The following is a 24,608-nucleotide window of genomic DNA, read 5'->3' on the forward strand; positions in this document are numbered from 1 at the left end:
TCAATAAAACAAAGATTTAGAATCTTTAATAAAATCTTTAAGATATTCAACACAATGTAATTTACAACAAGATTCTGAGTCAATATTTCAATTTAAGGATATTGTCAAAATTATTTGGGGCTGACTAAAAGTTAATAACCAGCCCTCCCTTTGGGTCTGTCTTCACTTTTAATGTGGGCAAAGTGAAGACAGATGCACAGCGAGTACTGGTTATCAATTTCTGCATGTTCTCCTGAATCTCACATCCATAATTCTGCTTGAACTATTAATCGTGTGCACTGACTGGTCTTTATGACTGAGGCAAGGCAAGCACGCTCTGTAATCAGAATAATAACTTTCCTTCACAGAAAGGCTTGGTGTTCTAATTCTAGTTTGAGGAGAAATGGATAATATGAGAAAAACGGCTCGACTGTGGTGTGAATATCTGGTTCTGTTAGTGTTTCTGACTGGATCCCACAGCCAGTGCAGACACTGATTAGACATTTCTTGGAGTTTCAAAAGTCAAGTTTTTTTTTTCTGGAACATTTTTGAGTTTAATTTCAGTTTTTTGTTTTTTTTTGGTGGAAATGTATTATTTTTCTCCACAGTGGCCCTTATATGCTGTCGTATCTTTGGGTCATGACCTTCAGTGTGGATGGCAGTCACCTGATCTACGCCGAGTCCATATTTTGGTTTATGGTGTCTAAATCTCTGAAACTTTCAGCTTAATTACTATATTTGTTCACATAAACACCACAACACACATTTCCTCTTGACGCTGTTGCAGTGATTTCTCCACGTAGTTTAGATTTTTACAGACTGAGCGACGACTAAACCATCAAATTCTGCCTCATCTCCACAATTTGTGAACAAAATAGGATTCTCAGTTAATCTCCTTCAACTTATTTAAAGACGAACGTAAAAAGTGCCTCAGCCGTCTTCAAAGACGTTCTCTTATCGTCGTAAACAGCAGGAGGATTTCAGTTTGTTTATTTCCAACTTCTGTGTGTTTGGAACGTTTCCGTCTTTAAAAAAACGTCTCTGAACAAAAGGCCCCATCCATCTAGAGACTCTGAGACCCTCCGCTGCCCCCACATGCTCTGACAGCTGTTCCTTCTCCAACTGTTCCCACTTCCATGCCAGAATCATCATCAGGAGTCACAATGTGCATCCAGGGATCATTTATGATTTCAAAAAAACTGAAGATTTGTGTTACCTGATGTAGCAGCAACGAAAACAGAACCAGAATATTTAACCAACAACCACAGGAATTGGCTTCCAGTGTGACAATGTTCAGGTTTTATTTCACTAAAAATCCACCAAACAATCCGACATAAAGGATGACAGATGTTGAAGAATGTGACTTAATTTGATTGTTAAATGTTGTTTTCTTGCTAAAACATTCATATTACTTGAACATTATCACAATTTGTCATGTTACAAACAGAAAATTATAAAGTTAATGAGATTTTATGTGTGCACCTGTATTCCGACTGGCCAAGTTAATTAAATCTGTTGTGGGTATATTTCTACTTCCTTTTGTTCATTCTTTTTTGCAGAATTGTTCAAACTTCATCAGTTTGAATGGAGAAATTCTCTGAATTGTACTTAAAGTTTTGCTGGTTGTAGATTTAATGTGATCTGCGTTTAAGTTTTTCACCAAATAATAAATGCAAGTATTACTTACTGCAAACAGGACTTGTGTATTTACCTCATTTTCTCTTTTGCTCCTTTTTAAAAACATGAAAATCACATTTTTCTCCACCTCCAGACATTCAGTGCTCTACTGAATGCTTTTAGATTTACTTTTCTTTTCTGCAGATTTAACTTTGCGTTGGTACCACAGGAACAAAGCTGTGCTGGGACAAGAGCCTGAGATCTTCTCAGAAGGATCATTAGCATCTTTGAAGACTAAATATGAAATAATCTCTTAAATATGAGATGAGGCTTTATAACGGGCTTTTCAAATGTCTGCTGAGGCTGTAAAAATAAACAGAACTAAGTATATTTCTATCGTCTCCTGACATTTAAAGAAAAATAATTTATCCATCCCATTTCATTGGATTTGTGCTGGATTATACTCTTTTGAATTTATGACTAATTAGTTCATTTTTATCCCATAAGCCTATTTTTAACCCGCCCATTGTCTTCTTCTGAGGGCGGACGGGTTTATCTCTGCTTAGATTTCCTTTGCCAAGGTTTCCACAAACATCAAAGCATCTTTTTAGGAAACTTTTCAGCGATTCTACGAATGCTCAAGCAGGGATAAGAGGGATGTTTACTTCATCTTAGAGAACTGGAAGAGCACAATTATGTGCAATGATAAAAAATTTAAGCGATCACGTTGATCTTTGGTGGTCAAAAATAAAGTAGAAGCTACTTCCTGGGAAGCCTGGCAGTAGTCTGAGAACATAATGAGAGGTTATTAAAACCAGCATTTTTATCCCTAAAATGTTTTATTTTGAAATAAACCAAGAAAAATCAGAATCCCAGACTGTCAGTATTTTGTTACTGATAAACCTGCAAACTGCATGAACTTTAACAGGAGGATCAAAGTTCAGAAAACCCTTTAATGTACGATGATAATATTGAATCTTAATGTAGCTTTTAGAAGCCACCCTGTCTTTAGATTCATGGCTTTTCATTTGAGTTCTGCATGGAAGATCATTTCTGAAATTCATGGATTTGTTTTCTGGAGAACATTTGGTGACCAAATACAACAGCTTTATTGGACCTCTATTAGTAATTTAAAATGAAAATATATAAAATGACTAATGGTGGAAGTAATAAAAAGACTCCAGGAAGCTTTAAACGACTTATTTCCTGATCTGATAGAGGAATGGAAAACTTGTGTTGATTTAAACAGTTTTACTGTTTTCTCTCAAGATGAAGATAAGATAAATGAATAATTGATACTTTGACCTTTATTCAACCTGGAAACAAATGCTGGTAAAATGTTCCCCTGATCTTCATCAGGTATAATAAGTCCTTCATCCTCTCCTCCATATCCTGAGGCTCATGCAACATAAGGAAACATGGCACCAACTGTAAACTCTTCAGATAGTAGAAAATGTTAAAGCATGTGCTCCATGTCCAGGGACTCGGGGTCAACGGGTGACCCCGAGCAGAAAATGGAGGGATGAGGGAATTCTACCGCAGATTAATATTTTGTCTGTTTTTGCCCCCCCCAAAAATCCCTTTTAAATATACAAAATTGCACCAACCTCAAAACTTTTACAAGCAAAACCATTTTTAATAGGAACACTGTTTAGTTTCACAGTAAAAGGGATTAATAAATTAGGTTTATGAGCTTAAACCTTTCAGCCATGTCGGCTCCAGTTTGACCAGAAAGACCTGGACACGCACCAGTGATTCCAGTTTTATTTGGTCTGTCCTGCCAGTTTTATTTTCTCTTCAACTATAATTAAAACATAAAATATATCCATGTTGTATTTTTAAACGGGGCACTTGTGCATTATTTTTGTGATAATTTTGTTTGTATGGAGGATCAAAACCGAGTCTGTAAAATTACAATTTGTCTCGAAATTAAAACTAAGTAGGACTAAAAAACAAAGGAGGGTTGAGAAGAAAATAGTTCAACTGGCATCTGTTCTAGATTTCTGTTTAGTTTAATAAATCATTACGTCTGCGGTTAATCAGCCAAACATTTTCTCAGTGATGATGAGAATCTCCACCTGAACAGGAGACATGTTCCCGCAGCCTAGCCTCTCCTCTCCTCTCCTCTCCTCTCCTCTCCTCTCCTCTCCTCTCCTCTCCTCTCCTCTCCTCTCCTCTCCTCTCCTCTCCTCCGCTTTTCGGCTGAAGTCCTCTTGGTGACGCTCTGCTGACATCACTCGGATGTTCCCCACTCAGCTCTGCGCATCAAACCCACGGAGCTCCTGCGACTCTCTCACACTCCGTCCACACTTTGTTCTCCGCCTGCTGCTCTCAACGCTATCCGCCAGACTCGCACCCGCCGCGGGCTACCTGTGCGCACTGCGGCCGGGCCACACGGGGGAGGGGTCGCGCTCCTGCCCGTCATTAAGACTCAGAGGATCTGCGCTCGGTCCGGAATCAGGAGGAGGACGCGCTGAGCTGCGGGAGGAAAGGAGGAGGAGAGAGAGAAGTTGCCTGGTTTGAAAGCAGGCGATCTGAACTGAGTTGCAAGTTTGTGAGCGGGCTGCCGGAGGAATAACTCGGAGTCCGGTCTCGGCACACCTCGGTGTTCTGGATATTTACCTCCAGTGCAGAAGAATGGCGAGAGATTACGCAGCGCGCTGCCCGCGCTCTCCGGGGCGGAACGCCTGGATGGTGGCAGCGGTGATCATTCTGGCTGCTCAAGGTAAGCAGAACCGAGCCGAACCGAGCCGAGCTGGGTACCAGCGGAGGCTTAGTCCTCCTGCGCCGCGCGCTCTGGATCACGGCTGATCGCCGGACTTTCCAGCCGCGCATTCCCCGCTCATGCTCACAGTCACGTCTCTGGCTGATGTCTGACTGTAAAAGTTTCTGATCCCGCTCTCCCTCCACCAGATCGCAGCTGAGTTTCAGCTGGGGTCTTGACATGCGAGGCGTGGCGTGGTTTTTGTCCTAATTCCTGGCTGCTTCCGTCGGTAGGTGACTGCTCAGGAAACCTAATCCTCTCTGAGCCTCTACAAACCCCTTCATGCACGGCTGACCTGCAGTCTGTGTTTACCTGCAGAGGGAGACGCGTGTGCGGTCAAACGGGACAGCAGCTGATTACTCCCCGTTAGAACAATGATGAAAATCGGAGCAACAGGGTGATGATGGGGAGCTGCGCTTCTACTGGCTTCTCTATAGAAATCCCGCCTTAATAATGAAATGGTTAATTAAAGAAAATGCAGGTCATACTTGGATACAAATGGCATAGGTGGCTCATACAAAATGTTCCTTATCGGCACCATGAGTCGTTCAGTAAAATAGGAGAAGTGAAGTGGATCACTTTGGTTTTCCTGTTGACCAACAGATGTTTCGCAGCTGCACCAATAATGATCGATTATCTGCCGTTCTGCTGCTACGCGCCAAAAAGAGTCAAAGAAACGTTATAAATGAATCCTGTGGCGTGTTAATACATCAGTAATGACCAGTAATTTTCGGTGTGATTACATGATATCTGAACCATTTAAAATCATGCACAGTATTTCAGATCCAGGCAAATTTGCTGCCCTCCTGGTGACGAAAAGCCTTAAAATTAATCAAACTTTTATAGTGATGGAAAATCTCACAGCGAGAAACTCAGAAACTGTTGATTCTGCACAGAATGATCAACTTAGGTTCATTTAAAACATGTTCAGAGTCAAACGTCTGGTCAGTTCTCCATGACTTCCTGTTTTTTGCTTGATCACCAATAAAAATGGGAAACATGAGAGAACGCTGGTAAGGAAGGTTTAAAAAAACCCCAAAGCCGATGCCTTGTACTGGTCTAGGTTGTTTGGAAGTCTCGCAAAGATAAATATTACATTTTAATAAAGAACCACGTGTCCTCTAAGTACGGTGGAGGATCTGTGATGCTGTGGGCCTGAGAGATCATCCATCATCTGCTTATCCTCTCAGGGTCCTGGGAACGTTTGGTGCTTATCTGCATCATTGATCGGAGGAGAGGCGTGGTCCAATATGGACCGGTCGCTTGTCCATTAGAGCAACAAACACACACATACACCCCCCCCCTCACACACACACACACACACACACACACACACACACACACACTCCTAAATGCAATCTTGAGAGACCAATTTACCTCACAGTTGTGCTTTTGGACTTTGTGAAGAAGCCGGAGTACCTGGAAAGAAGCCAGGTGGGGATTTGAACCCAAGACCTTCGAACTGCAAGGCAGCAGGTTAGCCAGAGATCAGCAGCTGCTCATTTGAAACTGAAACAAGCCGAGTCTGTCAGCATTGATCTGAAACATGTTAGAATCAACAGAAATCCTTCAGCCGTCATAAAGCCAATATTATTCCATTTCTGACTCAGTTCAGTGGGGAAAAAAAACAGTAAAAACTGAAAGTTAAGGTTGAATTTTCTGAAATATTTCAGTCTGACATTATGCTACTGCAGTAAAAAAAATCACATTTTTACTGAGAAGCAGTAAATTTATCCACCAGTATGAAGCCTCTTTGTCTTCCTAAAATGTTTTTCTGCAATAGTTCAGCCCCATCCAGACTTCTGTACAATAACATGCCACTGTTGTTGCTGAAACTTGGTAATGAGCCAATCAGATAGGAATCAAAATCAGACATTTGACTTATCAACAAAGTGTTACTTGTTGAGTCAAATGTAAAATCATAACAGTTGGACATCTCCACTGATGCATAACTGGGAAAATCTTGTTTGTATTTATTTAATGTTGGATTTCAAAGTGCAGCTTATCAAAGTCCCTGCAGTTCAGTTTCCCTTCATGGTCAGTTATTGAATCCAAACGGCTTAAACAAAAGCCTGCTTGTGTTTTCTCCCTTCAAAGTAAAAGCAGAAAACAGTTTTTCCCTATTAAAGTCTAATCAATGCATCTCGGCTGAAACTCGTCAGGTTTTCAGTGTTTCCTCCGCTTCCTGCAGACGGCTGCAGCCAGTCATGCTGAACATATTGGCATAAAAATCTGTTTTCCTGTTCACTGTCAGCAGAAATCTGCCCCGACTGTTGCTTCCACCTGGGTTTAACTCGTATCGTCTGTCGGAGCTGTCCTCGAATTGTCACAGAGGAAACAGAAGATGGGTCATATTGGAGCCGTGTCATCTCTCACGCTGTCGCTCCGCCGAGGCGCGCCTCAGAGATCAAAGCGGCTGGGAGCCGCGCTGCGTTCAGCAGCGGCATCTGTCGCATGAGGAGCGGCGACCAACGCTTCTCTTTCCCGGGTGAAGGTTTGACCTTGATGGGGACCTCGCTGTGAACCCAGCCTTCCTCCTCATGTTTGTGTGAAGCATGAGGGCTGTGATGCTGCTGCAGGCTGGGCTGCACAGGTTGGTGGAAGGATGACAGCCGCTCGGCTGAGACGCTGGCTACATCCGGTTGTCTGAGAGCTGTCAGATTATTGTGACAGCATCCCCACAGGTTATGATTTAATTTGAGCGTGCAGCAACACAACTGTCTTGTTGGAGGAGGAGAAATCCTCGGCGCTCATTTCACCCACCACAGCCGGAGGAGATGCAGGTGAATGCAAACGTTGGTTTTTCCTGGCATCTGAAGCAACTTTCAGCAGAATTTTCTCTTTCTGCCTTTTCCCAACAGATCTGTGACTGACATGGTGATGATGTGATTAGATACAGCAGAAATGCTAAGGGTTTATGTTTGTGTGATCACACCTCTGATACTCTTTGTTTCGAAACACCTGAAGGATACAAATAAAACTGAAACCGTTCAGTCTCCTGTTTTCACTCGCTCCCTGAAACAGGCGCTAAATGCAGCAGAGAAGCCATAATGTTGGAAGAACCAGGTTAACCTTGAGTTAAAAAAAGTGTAAAACAGGGTTGAGTGGATCTCCTTCTGCAGCAGTGATAATTAAGTCACTTCAGGTGCCCCTCTCCTCTGAGGCTGGGCTCTTTGGGCTCCATCCTGCTCTGAAATGTCAGCCATGATGAGTCCCCTTGTCGGCTCGCTGGAGACGAACGACTGATTAGCTTATCACTTGGAGAGCGGGCGGCCGATGATTATCGCCCTTGCAGCGCCGCGGCCTGATTATTGAGAGTCATTAATGACTCATGGTCTGCTTTGCATTGCACCGTGTTGTTGTTTTGCATATTCATGCATGTATGTGCATTCCAGTGGTCCATCCTGGTTTTCCCTGCATTTGAAGACTTGATCTGGAGCTTCTCTGCTTTGGCATTTTCATTTTTTTCTTTCTGTTAATGACGACTTGGGATTCCTACGACTTAATGCTTGTTTTCACAAGATGAACAACATAAATATGACTTCTGTTGAGCTGCACTTTGTCTGTGAAAGGCGCTTTGAAAATACAAACCTACTTAATTGATGGTTACTGTAAATGTAAGTGAACTCTGATGGTGTCAATATAATAATGTGCATCTTCCCTCAGCTGAAGCAGTTATGATCTAAACCATTTGTGCTTAAGTTGCTCAACCGAGATCAGACTTGACTTGCACTTGTTCTTCCAGGACTCAAACTTGGACTCTGACTCAAGTTTTCAGGTTTGAATTTATCTTTATTTCAGGTAATCAGAAGTGAAAGTTAACACAAGCTAATAGAAATATATTTCTCCATTTCATTCCAAACTGTCATGGCTTCACTAAACAGGGCTGGGAAAGGCAAAAATAAACTTTTTTTTATTTTTATTGTGGCTGTCATTGAGTTTTATATTATATGCAGCCATGTTGGATTTTGTGGTTGTGAAAAAGCTTTGGACTTTTCCACTTTTTTGTAATTTATTCCACATTGAACTAGAAATTTGAATTGAAATTGAAATACAAATGATCACTATTATTTAGCTGTATTTGGTAATTTAGCATGTTTTCTTGTTTTATCCAACTAAAAGCTTCTCAGTGTAGATTTATTTAATTCTTTCCTAATAATCATGAAAATTGTTTGAGTCACATTGGTATGAAGACGATAAACCGTATTTACTATAGATAACAGAGCTGCTCCCGGCTCCTCCATATATATATATATACAGATATTTTTTTATATATCTCATTGGTTATTTAGAATGATCTGAAGCAGTTCTGTAAAATGCCAAAGTGTTTGAGAAGTATTGAATAAGAACATTCTTCCAGCAGATGTCTAAGACTTTCCTCTGGTCTTCTGATTTGAATTTCTAACATACACCAAACGTCTGTGTCAGCAGATATGGAGATCATGAATCTGATGAGAGATTTTTTATTTCAGCTATTGGAGACCTGGAACCTGTCTAAGACTTGTAAAAAAATTACTTTTGAAAATCCCTGGAAAGTCGTTTTTTTTCCATCTTTCTACAAAAACATGTAAAATCACATCCAATGTTCTTCCTCAAGAGGAGAGAAAAATCTCAAAACAGTCATCAGCTTCACTCCTTGGGCCATTTCCAGAAGATGAGATGGATTGACAACAAAGTGAATGAAAATACAGACCTTTTTATTGCGTTAATTAAAATTCATAACCAAGCTCTGCTTTGGGAGACGCGTCTGTCGGTTGCGGCCGACTGTTGGCTGCGGATCGCTCTTTGCTGCATAATGGTTTCGCTGATTAGCTCTTAGAGGAAAACCTACAGGCTGAAATATTGCTATCCAAAGAATCTATCACTAAAAAAAACTGATGAAAGGCCATTTAGCTCTGGTATTCACAGCCCTGAAGTTTAAGCGGGATTCTGTGGAAGTTGGAAGGTTTTGATGTGAGAAATGTTTTGGAGATGGGTGTATTTTTGTTTTCATTTGTTTTTCTTGATAAATAATTTAAATTCCAAACTGTATTAAAATGTCTGAACATGTAAAGAAGCTTCAAATTTCCAACGTAACACTTGGAGTTGTTGGATTCCTCAACCATGCATGAAACTTTCAGCTGCTCCGTCCTGCAGCTCACTGACTCCTCTGTCCCTAACCTCTTTCAGAAAGTCCTTCACGCTGGGACTTGGACGCCTCCTGGCCGTCTGCTTTTGGACAGAACCGAGGCGGGCGGCATGGGGTGTGGTTGTCAACCTGCCGCTGTGACGCTTCTGGGCCTCCAAGGTTGCGAGGAAACCGTAAAGGTCGACTTGTGTGAGGGAGGGCCTCCTTCGCGGCTCCAGGGTGTGATGCAGTGATGGCAGGTTGCCTGGGATGTAATCGCGTCAGCAACACATTCTCACCGTTAAGCTTTTAATTGTGTGAACTGAGAAGTGCAGAGAGGGATACTGTATGAAAAATTTCCATTGAAAAATTTTTTTACAAACATTTCCATCAACTCTAAAATGGATTTTTACCATGATTTACGTTAATCATGTTTAATTTATTCACATTTCTGTGAAACCAAAAGTGACATTTTCTGTACATTCTTTTATATAAATGTACTATATAAAAATGATAAATTTAATACGTTGACATAAAATAGAAAATACATGAAAAACACCGGGAAGTTTAAAATTTCCTTCAGATTTCTATGGTTCATTTCTCCATATTTTATGGATTTTGTGTCTGTCCCTCTGGGGTGAGCGTCTTTAAGAATCGGTGGTGGCTGATGTGAGATTCTTGCGGTACAGTAATGTTGAGTTAAAATCTAACAGCTTTTCGTTGACAGAAATGCTTTTAGGGACTGAAACAGCTGGCCAACCAGCTTGCAGCCTTTTGTGTAGATTGGATAATAAGTACTTTAATAAGTTTCCACACAATCACTCAAAAAGTGAAATATTTCCAGAGTTAGATATGTCTTGTTTGCACGTGAAAAGCAATCTGATGACCATTCATAGCAACATTCTCATCTCTCCAGAACTTTCTAAAGCATCTTATTAAAAGAATTTCTACAGTAGGAACCAAATAATAGTTTGAAAGCTGGACTGGTAACTGATCTGTGCTTTCTTTATATTTAGAAATGACTTATTTTGTCCCTCACACACTGTTGGAGTGTGTGTTGTTCTTTAGAGGAGATGTCTGATTGGCTCTGCATCAACCCTGATGGTTGATATAGACTCCATGCTTCCTGTGATTCTCTCCACGTCTTTATTTAGGCTCTTTTCTCTGACTCATCATCGCCTTGACGATCAGTCTGTTGCGGCTCAAGGATGAACTTCCCTTAACAGGAACCGTTACAGTTATTACTATTTATTAAAATTACTTTTTTTCTTAATTATAGCCTTTTCTCTGCCAATTTGCAAACATTATCATCTTTATTGGGTTGAGTTAATGTTCATACGTATCTAATTGTGATTCTTGTAGCAACTTTGAGAAGTAAACCGGAATGACTTGTTGGATATATATTTTTTTTTTGCACACTTGAGTCATTTTACATGTTTTTGTGACTAAAAAAGCAACACAGCGGCAAAGTGTCAAAATAAAAACAAAATGCATAATAGCAAGTTTGTTTGAAAGTCTGAAAAATTGTAAACAGTCAAACATCCCAAACCGCCAACCTGGGATGATCATTACAATGTAACTAACCTGTCCTTTGTTTTTATCCTCTCTGTGAGTCCAAATTAAGTGGAGACATTAAAAGAGAGACTTCATTCTATGTGCAGCAGAAAGTTTCATCTTCAGTGAGGATGCCTAGTTTCACTCGTATTTCCTGGATTTGGCCCCTCAGATCGTTGTTTACTGGTGGTCAGAGATTCAGCGTCTGCAGGGTGCATCTCTCCTGATTCCTCTGTTGCACCAACGCGTGCCTTTAGAGTTTTGTTTGTTTCCGATTGGTTTGGTGGAATCAGGGTGAGGATTTTGTGTTCTGTGCGGCTGCAGCTTGCTGAATGCCCACAGAGCAGCTTTTAATCCATCACTTCACCCGCCGCAAGTCAGAGTACGAGTCAGCAAATTTTCCTTTCCTCCTTCTTTAGTTCTTTCTTTTTGAAGGATCGGGATCGTAAGCAAATTCCACATCAGGCTCTTTGGAAATAAACCATATCATGGCTAACACCTTGGCCCCTCTTTGTGATTCCTGGGCAAACAGGTGTCAGAGGGACGAGGGATTACTGAGCGGAGCAACAGGAGCGGAGCCATGAATCACAAAGGAGCTGATCCGCGGATGGCCAGAGGAAAGCTTCTGCGTTTTGCTCTCGGGGGTTTTAGTCGTCTCTCTGCATCATGAACATCGTTAGACGTTTGAAAAACACCCAACCTCTCCTGCGTTCTCAATCAATGCTGCTTCCTCTCTCTGGTTTTTACTTTTGCCTCCATGCCGGGTGGGAAAAAACACACAACTTCCAGCGGGGGCTTTCCAGGCTTTCAAACCCGGCTCATTCTATTCATTTTCTCTTTCCTTTATTCCTCCCCTCTCACTCGCTCTCTCTCATTCTCTCCCTTCCTTTCTCTCTCTCATTCTTCTGCTCACGACCCGCTCCGAGCCAGCCGGGCTGGCTGCGGCTCCATCCCAGCTCCCGAGTGGAGGCCCTTTTGTTGGCTCAGCTTTTGGTGGAATTAAAAGGGGTGCCAGCCGCCCCCTTTCCCCTCCTCCCTGCCTCTCTCTCTGCTGCTCCCGGCTCCTCCAGCCCTCATTGTTTGGAAAAGGAAGGGATTCAGAAAGTGTGAAACTGTTTAGACAAGCATCTCTGCTCTGTCTGCTCTGGGAGTGGAGTCGTCCTCCTCCCGTTTCAGCCGCCGCTTCCTTACCAGATAGTTTGCTGGTGACAAAATGGAAATGGCTTGAACCCTCTGTGTGGGAGTGCAGCAGTGGATCAGGCTGCGATGTGACTCTGTGACATTTCCTGTTGTACCCATGTGGGCGATTTAATAAGCGCAGTAACATTTGTTTGCCTCACTTGCATCATTATAAAGCCTTTAGGCAGGGCTTCCTCCTGCAGAGAGACGGGAAGAGGGACGCTTAAACTGGGAACCGCGGGAGCCCAAACTGATCCGCGTTTGCAGATTTACAACTTGGAATTTACACGGCAGCTAAACGGAGGTATAAAGGAAACATCCTGGATGATGTGGAAACGCTAATGAGAGACGGCAATTTAAAATGTCAATGATGGGACCCAGTAGAGCTGACATTACTCATGCAGAAAGCAGATTTCTTTCTCACCCCCGTAACATTTGTTTGTAATCAGCGGTATGTTGGGATGAAATATCAGAGTAGGTGGAATAGAATTAGCAGACATTATTGCAATTAAACATTTCAGGAGTGTGATTAGAGCAAAACCACTTCAAAAGGAATATTAAAATGTAGATCTTGGTCTATTTTTTTTATCCGCTATTTGTTCAGAAACTCACATTAATACAAACCTTATTACTGCACAGTTTTTTTACATTTTACTGTCACAAAGCATAATTCAGAAAGTGTTCTGCATATTTATTCATATCCCCTTTTCTTTGATGCTCTTCTTCTTCTTCTTCTTATTATTATTATTAGCAGAACTGCAAACATATGAAGACATGACTTTCAGACTTGAATGGAAATGACCTAAAGCCTCCTGGTGACTCTGGAGGAGATGCGGTGATAAACGGCTCAGGTAGCTGAATCTGTTGCCGGCTTTTAGTCTTGCTTTCCACAAATCTGGGCTTGATGAGAAACTGACGAGAAGAAAATGATTGTTTTACCACAAGCCATGTAGGAAACATGGATAACATGTGAAAAATGGTTCTCAAATGATGTCAAAATTCAGCTTTTATTTGGCCTAAATACAAAATAATGCGGTTTTAGAAAAACTAACGCTGCACCTCTCTGACACATGGTGGTAGCAGCAGGAACAAACTCTAGGCATGATACCTTTTAAAGGTTTGGGACATGAAGTATGTTGATAAGTGCAGATCGATCCTGGGAGAAATGCTGTGGTCGTGTCCAGCAGGACAACAGAAACCAGTGGAAAACATATTTATGTGCCAGAATGGTGCAATTAAAATTCAGACCAAAAACAGTTTGAGAATTTAGTTGCAAGGCCTGAATATTGATTGTATTTTTACTGAATCAGACTGACCTTAAACTACTTTACAAACGTAGCTGGACAGAAATGCTCTCCTCTAGACGTTCACATCTGGGAGAAACACAGAAAACAGGACTTCAGTTTTAATAGGACAGAATGACTAAATATTAAGGCATGCTATTCTTTTCAAAATTGTATTCATTAAAAATAAAAACAGATTTCATTTACCTTTAGATGTGCACTACTTTTTATTGGTCTGCCTCATAAAACCCCAATAAAATATGCGGAGCTCTTGGTTGTAATGGGAATAAATATTAAAAAGCTGAACATGTGCAAATACTTTGGCAGAGTATTGGTTGTATTTCCATATTTTGCATTAAAACACAAAAATCTAAGCTACTTAAAGTCGAGTAAAGTTGCTGGTGGTGCAGTACAGAGCTCAGGGTTGTATACCATCTGAATTATGGAAGCTCTACACATGTCAGTCTTGCATAAATCATGAGTCTATGATGCATGTTACAATTTATGAAATATAAATTGGTCACATGATTCCTGCAGAAGTAACTGGTTCTACTCAGTCTGCAGTTTTCCCTTCAGTTTGTTGCCTTTGCTGTCAAACACACAAACTTTTCCTAATAACTGCATGAAGCCATTGTGTAGCACATTATTGTGATTAGAGGGAATCACACTCGAAGTGAAACGTCTTTCCTGGCTGAGGAAGTTCGGATCCAAGAAGTCTACATGATCTTGAAAGTGAGTTTCCTGTCCTGGCTCAAGTCGGAGCGCTAGAAAGGTCGGCCATTGTCAGCTGTCCCTGAAAAGTGACGATACTGCTGAATGTTTGAACCGTCATCCTCTGACTGGAGGAGACAAAACATCCTTCAGGAACTCATCCAGATTTCCTCTAAGCTGTCCTGTCGTCTGCAGGACTGTCTCTGTTTCTGGTTGGATCATGTTTTCAGCTCCCAGAGGTCTGGATGGTCCTATGGTGAATGTACTGATGCCTCTACAATAAGGTCTACAAGCTCTTGTTAAAATATGTAAAAAAAAAAAAAAATATATATATATATACATGTATATATATTTATATTAGTGCGATGTCAGTTTTTACTGGTCTGGATGCCATATCTTTAGTCACCTTCACCACATCCACAGCATTCTTCAGGTGAGTAATTCTGTCAGATTTAGTTCAGATGGTTCCCACAATTTCATTTTCTCCCTGCGATGCCAGAACTTAGTTCAATGCTTGGATACAGAAAAATAGAATCTGTTTTTATTGTCGGCTTTCTGTCAGAGACAAAACTCACTGTTTTTAGTTTCAGCCGTCTGACAAAGAGCTTCAACTACATGGGAAAAAAAGTGGCTGGAGAGACAGAAGTCTGGGCTTCTCTGTGTGAGCTGCTGCCTCAATGACTGAAGATAATTAGATAGATGGATGGATGGATGGATGGATAGATGACACAGCATTGCACTTTCTTGCATTGTTTTGTGAGATCTTTCAACCATTTTTTTGCCTTTTATAAAAAGGCAAAATAGGAGAAAAGTCCTGTTTTTGCAGTGTGCATGTGAGGGACCAGACTCAAACGAGGACAAAAAGTGTTTTAAGTAGAAAAAGTTGCAATTTAATTCTTCCAAACAAGATTTAATGCAAGAATAAGTCAAAGGATAAGTAACAAGTGCAGAAAGGTTAAAAAGGATGTTGTTATGCAAATGTATCAGTCTGGAAAAGGGTACAGAACAATTTCCAAAGATATTTTAAAAATTTACTGACATTTTTGTGAATTGAGATCTTTTGGATATGAAATGTCTTGAACTGGAAGATACACTTATGAAAATGTCAGAAAAATCCGACTAGGACAGTTTGACTTTTGGGACGAAGTGATGGGAGGAAAACTAGAAGGTAGAATTAAATCAGAGGGTAATATTTCTGTCCCCTCAGCAAATGTACTCTTTTGGCTTTTGAATCTTATTATTTTGTCACTTTAAAGGTCAGATAATGTAGAGAAATGATCCTGGTTTTATGCTAAGAAAATACAATAACCTGGCTTTTAAACACCTTGTATAAATACTCTGAAGATGTGACAAATTAAACATGAATGCACTGAAATGTCTGTGTTGTCCAAGTGTTGCTGAACTGTGCAGTAAGACATTCTGTTGCAATATTAAACATTTCCTCCATGCCGCGGCTGAAAAAGCTCTGGATTGTGCCGTAGGTAGACTTTAGATTGTTGAAACGAGGCATGAAAAGGTCAGACCAAATATCAACCCTTTTAACAAATGTTCCTGACCGCTTGGTGAGACAAAGTAGCGACTCAAAGAGAGGGGGAAAAAAATGAAACTCAACACCTCTGAGGTAATTCAAATGGAACATAGGAAGTGAATTGATTTATCTGTTCCTCTGCCTCCTAAAATAGCTGGACTGTCCAGCTCCCTGCAGCTGGCAGACGCTTGGAAACAAGTTGTGGAGGTCAGCAGGTGAACGGCCACAAGAGGAGGAGACATCCTGAGTGTGCTGATGAGATGTTGAAGGAGAACATCGCTAAGGACGAGGATTTGTGCTTCCGGCACTTTCCTCACCTCCCTCTGCTTCCTGTGCTTCTTTATCATTCCTTAAATTGGCTGCATCGCCCTGCATGGTGTGTGTATGTGGTGTGTATTTGTGTGTCGATGGTAGTAATCTTAATCAAGTGGATCCACTTTGACAACATTGTTTCTCATTTGCATGTACAACTCTATTTGACTGAATGCTCTTCACATTTCCATGCAAGTCACACGCACATTAAAAGAGAATACCAGTGTCATTTAAAGTTACAGCCCATTTCCCAACACATTTCCCCCCCATTTATCCTGCCATGCATGTCACTACTAATTAGATCATTTTTTTGTCATTTTTCAATAAACGTGCTGCGGTTATTTCAAACCTGGCTGCCAGCGAATGGTTGTGCTGGCAAACAAAGCAGCTGCATGTAAGAAAAGGGGAAAAAAAAACAAGACATGGATGTGACAATTAAGTTTGTCAGGCTGCGTGTTTCAGGAGTTATTTCCTGCCACAGACCCGCACATCTTCTGCAGCTGGCAGGTGAGTGACAGGAAGCAGTCCATGTTTTTATATTAACAATGGGACATGGCTTCCTGTCAGCCTTCATTAGCAGACGTGGAAGCACTTGCAGCTGAAGGGAGAACTTTCTATGAACAGCAACCTGAAAACTGAAGGAATGGCACCAGACTTGTGGTACGGATCTATATCAGCCCTGTTGGTGACAACACTTCGCTGAAATGTCTTTTTCTGCTCTGGTTTGCAGTATTTCTTTGATCCAGATACAAACATGCATCACAGGGCCGTGCATTCACACAGCCGTGCCGAACAGAACCACTGCATGCAGAGAGAGGATGCAAACTGAGCAGAGGAAGGCCTGGAGCATGATTCAAACATTGACCTTCTTTCATTCACCGTACCGCTCAAAAACTCAAATCATCCAAACGACGACGACTCTCTGAGTAATTCAAGTATCCTGAGCTGCTTTCACTGCATTCAAATCCAATGTTTCTGCTTCAATCCATTGTTTGTGTTCATACCAGTAATTAAACTGAACCGCAGTGGAACATCTGTGTGAACGGTTGCATTCCCAAAGCGACACACGAACAGAAGAACATTGACGTCACACAGTAGTTGCTGTTGTTGAGCAATGAGAGGCGACGATATCATAGAAACATGAAGGAAGCTGATCAAACTGAAGCACAATAAGTAGCACCAGCTTTTTGTAGAGTATTGACTGAAATTTGTTTCTTTCAAAATGCGTCGGTAGAAGAAGTTTAGGTATGTGATCAGATTTCTTTTTGAAGTTTTTAGACAAGCTTTGCTTGGCGAAAACCTCAGACACCCAAGTCTCTGGAAAAAAAAACCTCAAACAGGAGTCAGTGTTGGTTATGGAGGAGAATTGACTCTAAAAACATGAGGATTCCCCCAGGTGCCACCGACTAACAGACTATCATTGCTCGGCTTAGTTTCTCAGAGGTTGGAGGGTTTTCTACAAGTGGTGCTGCTTATTTATTGAATTACGGAAACATGGCCTTGCAGCAGGACTAAAGCACACCCAGCAGTGTGAAGCAGTTCTCTCTGCAGCCACAGAGACCCTCCCCTCTCTCTGATCTGTTTTTCAAACACAGGGAATCCTCAAAGCGTCACTTTATGGCACGCAGAGTTTCCTGAGGTGGCAACAGCAGAATGGCAGGATGCATTGAAATGGAAATGTGCAAAATGGCCGCGGAGTTTTCTGCATGAAAATGTTTTTTTTTTCCTGCTGTATTTTAATGCTTAACCACAGTGGTTTTCCATCCTAACCAAGAAGTTTTAATGCAAATTAGAGTAAAAGATTCCCAGGCGATTCAGGAACTTCTCCTCATCCTCTCTGACCTCCAAAGATGTTTGGTGTTTGTTTGTTTAACAAGTTTTGGTGTTTTTATCGCTCTTTATTCATCATCTACAGAAAATAATAATTAATTAGCAACTTTTATCTTCCAAGCTGTTCCACATAAGGCTGGTGGTTCAGCATCGAGTTTGCAACAGAAGACTGGGCAGTGTGAAGGTTGATTATTGCACAATTTATAAAACTTCCTTCTCTTTTTTACCTTCCATTTTTACCACTGAATTCTCATTTTCTCCTATTGCTTCTTTCCTTATGCTGCAGAGAACCCACATAGATGGTACGTCACTTAGCAAAACTTGGTAAATAAAGCTTGAAAAAGATGTCAGAGTATCCAAGAAGCCATAAATCTCAGTTAATTACGCCTCATCAGATTCCTCTTGTGAATTAGTCATGGGAAATGAGAACACAGCCGCTTTTCCTTCTGTAGCGTTCAAGAAGGAAAAGTTCTGGGATGATCTGTTGAAGTTAATTTGGCCTACTTGACTTCACAAGTCTTGTGATGTGTGTGTGCGCGTTGGAGTGTGAAGAAATGGTGTGAACTTTTTGCTGCAAACTTGGTTCAGAATATCTACAATCCTCCCCGTGTTACAGTTTCAGAGATCTGGCTCAAGGCTACAGAAAATTGTTAATAAAATGTCTCTGGAGAAAATAAAGACTAATATTTATACTCCTTTTCCGAGGGGGTTAGTCGGCTTAATTATGAGTCAATTATTGAAATAATTAAATAATTTTGCAATCAAGTGGAGTAAACAGACTTAAAAACGACCATTTACTGAAAGAACAATACACTCAGAACAGTAATTAAGCCAAAACTGTTGTTACGTTTTTCATATAAGATCAAAAAACTTGTCTGTAAATCTACTGAAAACTGTGTCATGTTTCATCTTCACCAGGTTCAGATTCTGTTCAACTTTTGGATCAAGAAACTTTATTTATTCATTTATTAATCAATTAATACAAAAAATAATAAACAGGGCAGCCCAGTCTGTTTTGGTAAGTCGAGCAGAAACTTTTCACATATTACAGTATTTTTTAGCTGCAGATGCATCCTTTGCTACAAATGAAGTGTTCACTAAAGGAATGCTGTTTATTTTCTTAATTCTAAAAGGAATCAAATTATTTGTTTGGATTTTTTTTTTACGTATTTGTAATAAAGTAGTTAAATGAAACATCTGCAGAGTGTGCAATTTATAAAAAATCCGATTAATGATCAGAATTAATTGACTTGTGTGTTAATGTGACAAAATCTCATAGTTTAGAGGGTGTGAATACTTTTGCAATGAAGAACAGCCAAACGAAGCATCAGGTTTATTGAGGTTTGCTGAGGTTTATTGAGGTTTGCTGAGGTTTATTGAGATTTGATGAGGTTTATTGAGGTTTGCTGAGGTTTATTGAGATTTGATGAGGTTTATTGAGGTTTGCTGAGGTTTATTGAGATTTGATGAGGTTTATTGAGGTTTGCTGAGGTTTATTGAGATTTGATGAGGTTTATTGAGGTTTGATGAGGTTTGTTGAGGTTTACTGAGGTTTGCTGTAGGATCGGTGAGCCTGTCGTTTCAGGGAAGTTGCTCAAGGCCACATCAGCTGCTGATAAACCTGGAATTTAATACGACCCTGGGATCAATATGAGCTGCTGTTATAAATTCATATCCACTTTGTCATTATATTTTTTTTCTAAATGGTGGGTCATTCTATCCCTTCAGTTCACATCCAGCTGAACCAGCCCCACCCCGCACACACACACACACACACACTACCCTCATACCTGGTGGCTACTGCTGCACCTGATTAATTACTTCCACATCTTGCTCTAATTTAGGTGTTGATTAAGAGATTTGGCGTTCAGTCTGCAGAACGAGCTTCCTCTCTCTCCTCTGTCGTAACTCCAGTATAAAGAAGGAGCTCTTCTTTAACTCCAGACTGTCTGTAATGTGAAGCCGGTGGTCACCGCTCTATTCACACCGTTCACCCTGCAGATTTCCCCTGCGAGGCCCAAATTGAGTTTTCTTCAGCACAAAAGGTGGCCGTTCCTTTTTGACATTAAAACGTTCAATATTCCAGACGGAAGCAGACGTCCTGTCTTCTGCCAAGCACCAATGAACGTTTTCATTTGCATGATAGAATTACAGAGCTCATTCAAAGGCAGGGTTTTCTATTTTCTTCTTTAATAATATATCGTTGTCGAGTGACTGGAGATATGGCCCGGTGCTCCTCTGCGGGCCCCATGGGCTCTCCTCTCATGCTGCCTTTCATTATTTCTGCTCCCTACTGCGTTTGGCAGGAACGCTTTCTTACCTGTCAGTCAGAACCAAGAGGATCTCTGCTTTTTTTCTTTTTTTTCTGAGGGATGATCCAGTCCAAGTCCCCCTCAATTAGGCGGAATGAAAGTGCAAAACAGATTAGCGAGCCTGCTGCCGAACATCTGTCATCCTTCTGATCCTTGTGTGTCGTCGTCGACATCTTAAGGTTCACTGCACGACGCGTCTGTGCAAACGTTACCAAAGCAGAGCTCTGTTTGTTGTGCTTTTGATGGAAAGTGATGGGGATCCTTGGAACGAGCCTCCGTTCTGTAATCATGAGTCATTTCTAAACAATAAGCAGGACCAGCAGGCATCGTTTTACCAGAACAAAGGACTCAGATTCAGCTCTAATGTGTCTGTTTACTGGCATGGCTGCCTCAGGTTCATAAGGAAAGCTGTCTTATTTTTTAAGGCGGCCTGTTTTCACTTTCTGACACATAATCTGCAGTTTCTTTAGATTGGCTTCGGGTTGGGTTTAGATTTAAGTCAGAGCAGAGTCTGGATTGAAGCTTTTAGTGGCCATGACAAGGGCCCTCTGTTAGCTGCAGAGCTACAGTCACCATAAACTGTGTGATGGGTGATGATGTGAGTCACTGTGACGGACTGAAAACAGGCACACACTCCATCTTTTCCTCACACTTCCATAATAGGACTGAGTCAGCTGCTGGCACTGGCTCTGCTGAGCGTTTAAAAAGTTGTGATTTCAACACTGAGGCAACTTTCAACCTTACTTCATATATTTCTTTCCCATTGATATTTAAATATCTTAATTAAATTCCCTTTTTCAGTTAATTTTTTTAACTTTTCATTTTGCATATCTTTTTATCTTTCCACCCTCCTACACTCCTTCTAGTGAGATGCCAGAGAGAGTAACATAAAGTGACCCCTCATCCACCTGTTGCTGCACACTGCTGATCAGCTAGCTGAAAGAAGGTGACTGTTATTTTTTAAAGTTGTCCGTGTGTGAAATATTAAACTGCTGTAATCGTCTAAACCTAAAAGCAATAATCAAACCTTTTTTTCACCAAATGCTGATTTCTGAACTCATAAATCAAAACACTGAGTTCAGGCGGTTTGAAAAGAGTGAATGAGTTTATTTTCTTCATGTAATTTGAGGCTTGAAAGTAACAATTTGCCATTTTCTGCAAGTAATTTGTTGAACTTGCATGTTTGGAACTGAGGGAAATGTCAGTTGATTGGGTGAAATAAAACTGAATTTATTCAGAGCATACTTGTGGATAATACAGTTTAAAAAACCGAGCTTTTCAGTGGTCTCTGAAGGGGTTTCTGCAGTAAATAAGAGTTGTGGAGAAAATTATTATAACCTAGCATTTTTTTCTGTTGAAAATGTCTGAAATGTTCCAGCAAAAGCTCTGAGGCACAGACAAGCTTGAAAAAAAAAAAGAGGATTTTATTTCAAACAAGCCAAGGTTATAAATGAATGTGCATGATCCAGGAAGAAAGAGCTGAATTTTAGACAGACTCTTCCTCCAGAAACTGACCACACTGCCGCTCACATTCAGCTTCATTAGGTCTAAACATACAGATCCCGCCATGAATAACAGTCTTTCTGCATTCACAGCCTGTAGCTTTAACTATAGGCACCGCTGGAGCTCCATACCTTCCTGGTTGCTCTCAGCATAAGACTCTTTATTAGAAATAGGTCTCACTACTTCTGATCCAGAAGAATCATTTTGAAGGCATAGCTTTAGTTCTTACAAGAATCAGTAATGCATAATCAGTCTATTGTATAAATTAGTGCAAAATCAATAATTGAAAAACAGCTCGGCAGGCAGGCAGACATAAAATGTTTACAACATTCCTTTTCTGTATAATATACAACAAAACTGCAACTAATGGATAATCGGATAATAAAACAATTCTGAAGCTCATCAGTTTCACCATGTAAGCCTTTTTAATGCAGTATAAAAAAACTAAAAATTCAAATAAAAAAAAAATCCAATTTATTTTTTGAATAATAAAATAAACATTTTATTGCCTAAAATGCAATAACAGGATTGCTTTAGTGAACTCTCGTTTGTAGTAAAAACCCAGTCCATCATGTTTTCTGTTTGTTTTATTTACACGCAAATCTTTTTTCCCCTTTAACCAGCTCCATTTAATTATAGTTAAATTTAGTCAAATAATATTATTTCTAAGTAAAAAAAAGCTATTTCAGAAATTCTAGTACCATTTAAAAACTGTCTGGTGGGGACAGTTTGTAACGGGATGTAATTCAGAGTTGGACTCCTTATTATGTTCCTAAGAAGGTGAATTTTACCGACTCCAGCTTAGTTTTGCCCTCCTGCAGCGTGTGTGCTTGCCTCCAAAAAACTCCATTAAGAAAAAAGTTTGAAATGGAAACTAGAAAACGACTGGAGCACCTAAGCCCCTGACCCATCCACCCTCTCATCCCCCCGAGTCAATTTCCAGGCGGCGGGATTCTCGAAATGAGAGGATGATTTTCCTAATCCCTGTGGATGCATCCGAGGATGGAGCGAAATGTTTCGACTGTTCCCGTTTCCAACCGCGCGGACGTCCTGATGGGCTGACTGGCGGCCCAGTTAGCTGATTGGATGGAGAGAAAAGGGTGTTTACAGGATGAGTGCTGCTCTTTTATGTGCATCTTCCCTTTTTCCCAGTGTGCTTTCCACAGACTCTGTGGGTGTCTAAGCTGTAAGCCTCTGGGTGTTTCACAGCTAATGTACAAAGTGTGTCTGAAGTAAAAAGTTAAATAGGTTTGGAATTGAATTAGGCATTTTTCAGAATAAAAGAAGCTGAAGGGGAGCGTGCTAATGAGATGGTTTGGAAAATGACTTTTTTCCAGCAGTGGTTGTCAGCATGAAACCGTCCAGAAGGGATGAAGAATGGAAAACTAAAACCGCCCTGAAATAAAGAAAACCAACAACAGACTGATTGATGGTAAATGATTCACTAAGTCTTGCTCAGAATTACACCCTTAAATCTTCATCCACGTTTTATGTCTTTTGAAAATGTGTTTTATGTCGAGTTTGTTCTGTTTGTTTCATGTTGTTGTCCAGAGTTAAGTAATTCCAGCTGACTGGAAAATGAGTCCAACAGATTGATGTGAATGTTTTCATGACTCTCCCTACCTCATCCTTCTAAAGCCAGCTTCAGCAGCAAACTGAACTATTTTAGTTTAGGTTTAATTTAGAACTGGACTTTAACTAGGCCATTGCAGCAACAATAAATCATTGTTTTGTTGTAAATGTGTTGCTGTGTTTGGGATCATTGTTCTGTTGATTTGATTGACTTTGAGCCCAGGTTCGGCAGTCGGACTGACGGTTCCACGTTTAACTCTTTGAATAATTTGGTTGTTTTGTTTGGTTCTGGTCTGATTCAGTGACTGTCAGCTGTTCTGGTTCTGTGTTTACTAAATGAGCCCAAATCATCTCCTCACCACCATGATTGATAGTTGCTAAAAGGTTTGTGTTCTGATTCTGTTTGACTGCATTATGTATTATGACCAATCATTTCTGCTTGGCTTTCATCTCACATTGTTCCAGACATCTTGTGTTTAAAGTCTTACTGCCACATTTATTTGAAGAAAGAACTTTTATCTTCAATCCTTTTAAAAACAAGCCTCATAAAGTTTCAGTCTGTTTCCGTCACCTTTCCATTAATTTGAACTTTTAACCTGTAGAGTGTGAAATGGATCTCTCTTTATTTTTCATGCAATATGATGTTTTTCAAATAGTTTGGAAATGGTCTTAAAATCCTTCACAGGTTGGTGGGCAGCAGAAGCTGCTTCTTTAAGGTCTCTGCTGTATTTCTGTACTTCATAGCAGCAAAAGTCTGACCTTGATAGAAAAGTTTATCTCTGTTAATGACAAGTTTATGCTATTTTTGATTATCGGTGCATGATTAATTCTTAGTTTCAGCAGCTGGAGTTAATTTTAAAAATATTTCTAACCAGTCCTTCAGTATTTTTAACATGTTTTTGGCATTAATGACAACAAATATGTTGCTTTTAGTTCAAAACTCATTAGACCTTCAGCTTGAGTTTCAAAATCAATCCTTGGAATGCAAAAGTTGGGAATATGTCTATAATTTGTCAGTTGATGATGCTTTCAGTTATATTGATTTACCATTCCTCTGGAAAAGTAGGAGACATTCAAAATTAAATTTTAGTGTATAATTTAAAATGGGTGGGTTGGATTCCAGTGATGGGCTTTAATGGAGAGCGGATTATCATCAGCGTAGGAGTGGATATGGAGGACATGATGATGGGAGTCATTTCCTTGCTGCAGCAGACAGATGGATGGAGAGATTGATGTGAGAAAACCTGGGACCAACCACACAATGATGCCGCTGATGTGAAATTTCTGCGCTGTGTGAAACTCTTCCTCTGAGGTTTGAACGTGTCCACAGAGGCTTTCTGCTATCTGCTGCTTACAG

At 40.5% G+C, this 24,608-nt stretch overlaps 1 protein-coding gene and 1 long non-coding RNA gene across 4 annotated transcripts in view; one reads left to right on the forward strand and one right to left on the reverse strand.

The window, feature by feature from the left end:
- Window positions 1-1,497: 1,497 nt before the first annotated feature.
- On the reverse strand, window positions 1,498-7,876 carry LOC114155735 (uncharacterized). Its single transcript, XR_003597820.1, has 2 exons — window positions 4,219-7,876; window positions 1,498-4,074 (listed from the first exon to the last, which is right to left on the reverse strand). It is a non-coding gene; the product is annotated as an uncharacterized LOC114155735 (long non-coding RNA).
- Window positions 4,073-24,608, forward strand: part of pvrl2l (PVR cell adhesion molecule related 2 like) — a 318,757-nt gene continuing 298,221 nt past the window's right edge. For all 3 annotated transcript variants that reach the window (XM_028035766.1, XM_028035767.1, XM_028035765.1), the window contains exon 1: window positions 4,073-4,321. In XM_028035766.1, the coding sequence (XP_027891567.1) occupies window positions 4,234-4,321 (88 nt within the window). In that variant the 5' untranslated portion in view covers window positions 4,073-4,233. The remainder of the gene's footprint in view (window positions 4,322-24,608) is intronic.

Source organism: Xiphophorus couchianus, chromosome 13 (assembly GCF_001444195.1).
Source record: "Xiphophorus couchianus chromosome 13, X_couchianus-1.0, whole genome shotgun sequence".
Classification (NCBI taxonomy): domain Eukaryota; kingdom Metazoa; phylum Chordata; class Actinopteri; order Cyprinodontiformes; family Poeciliidae; genus Xiphophorus; species Xiphophorus couchianus.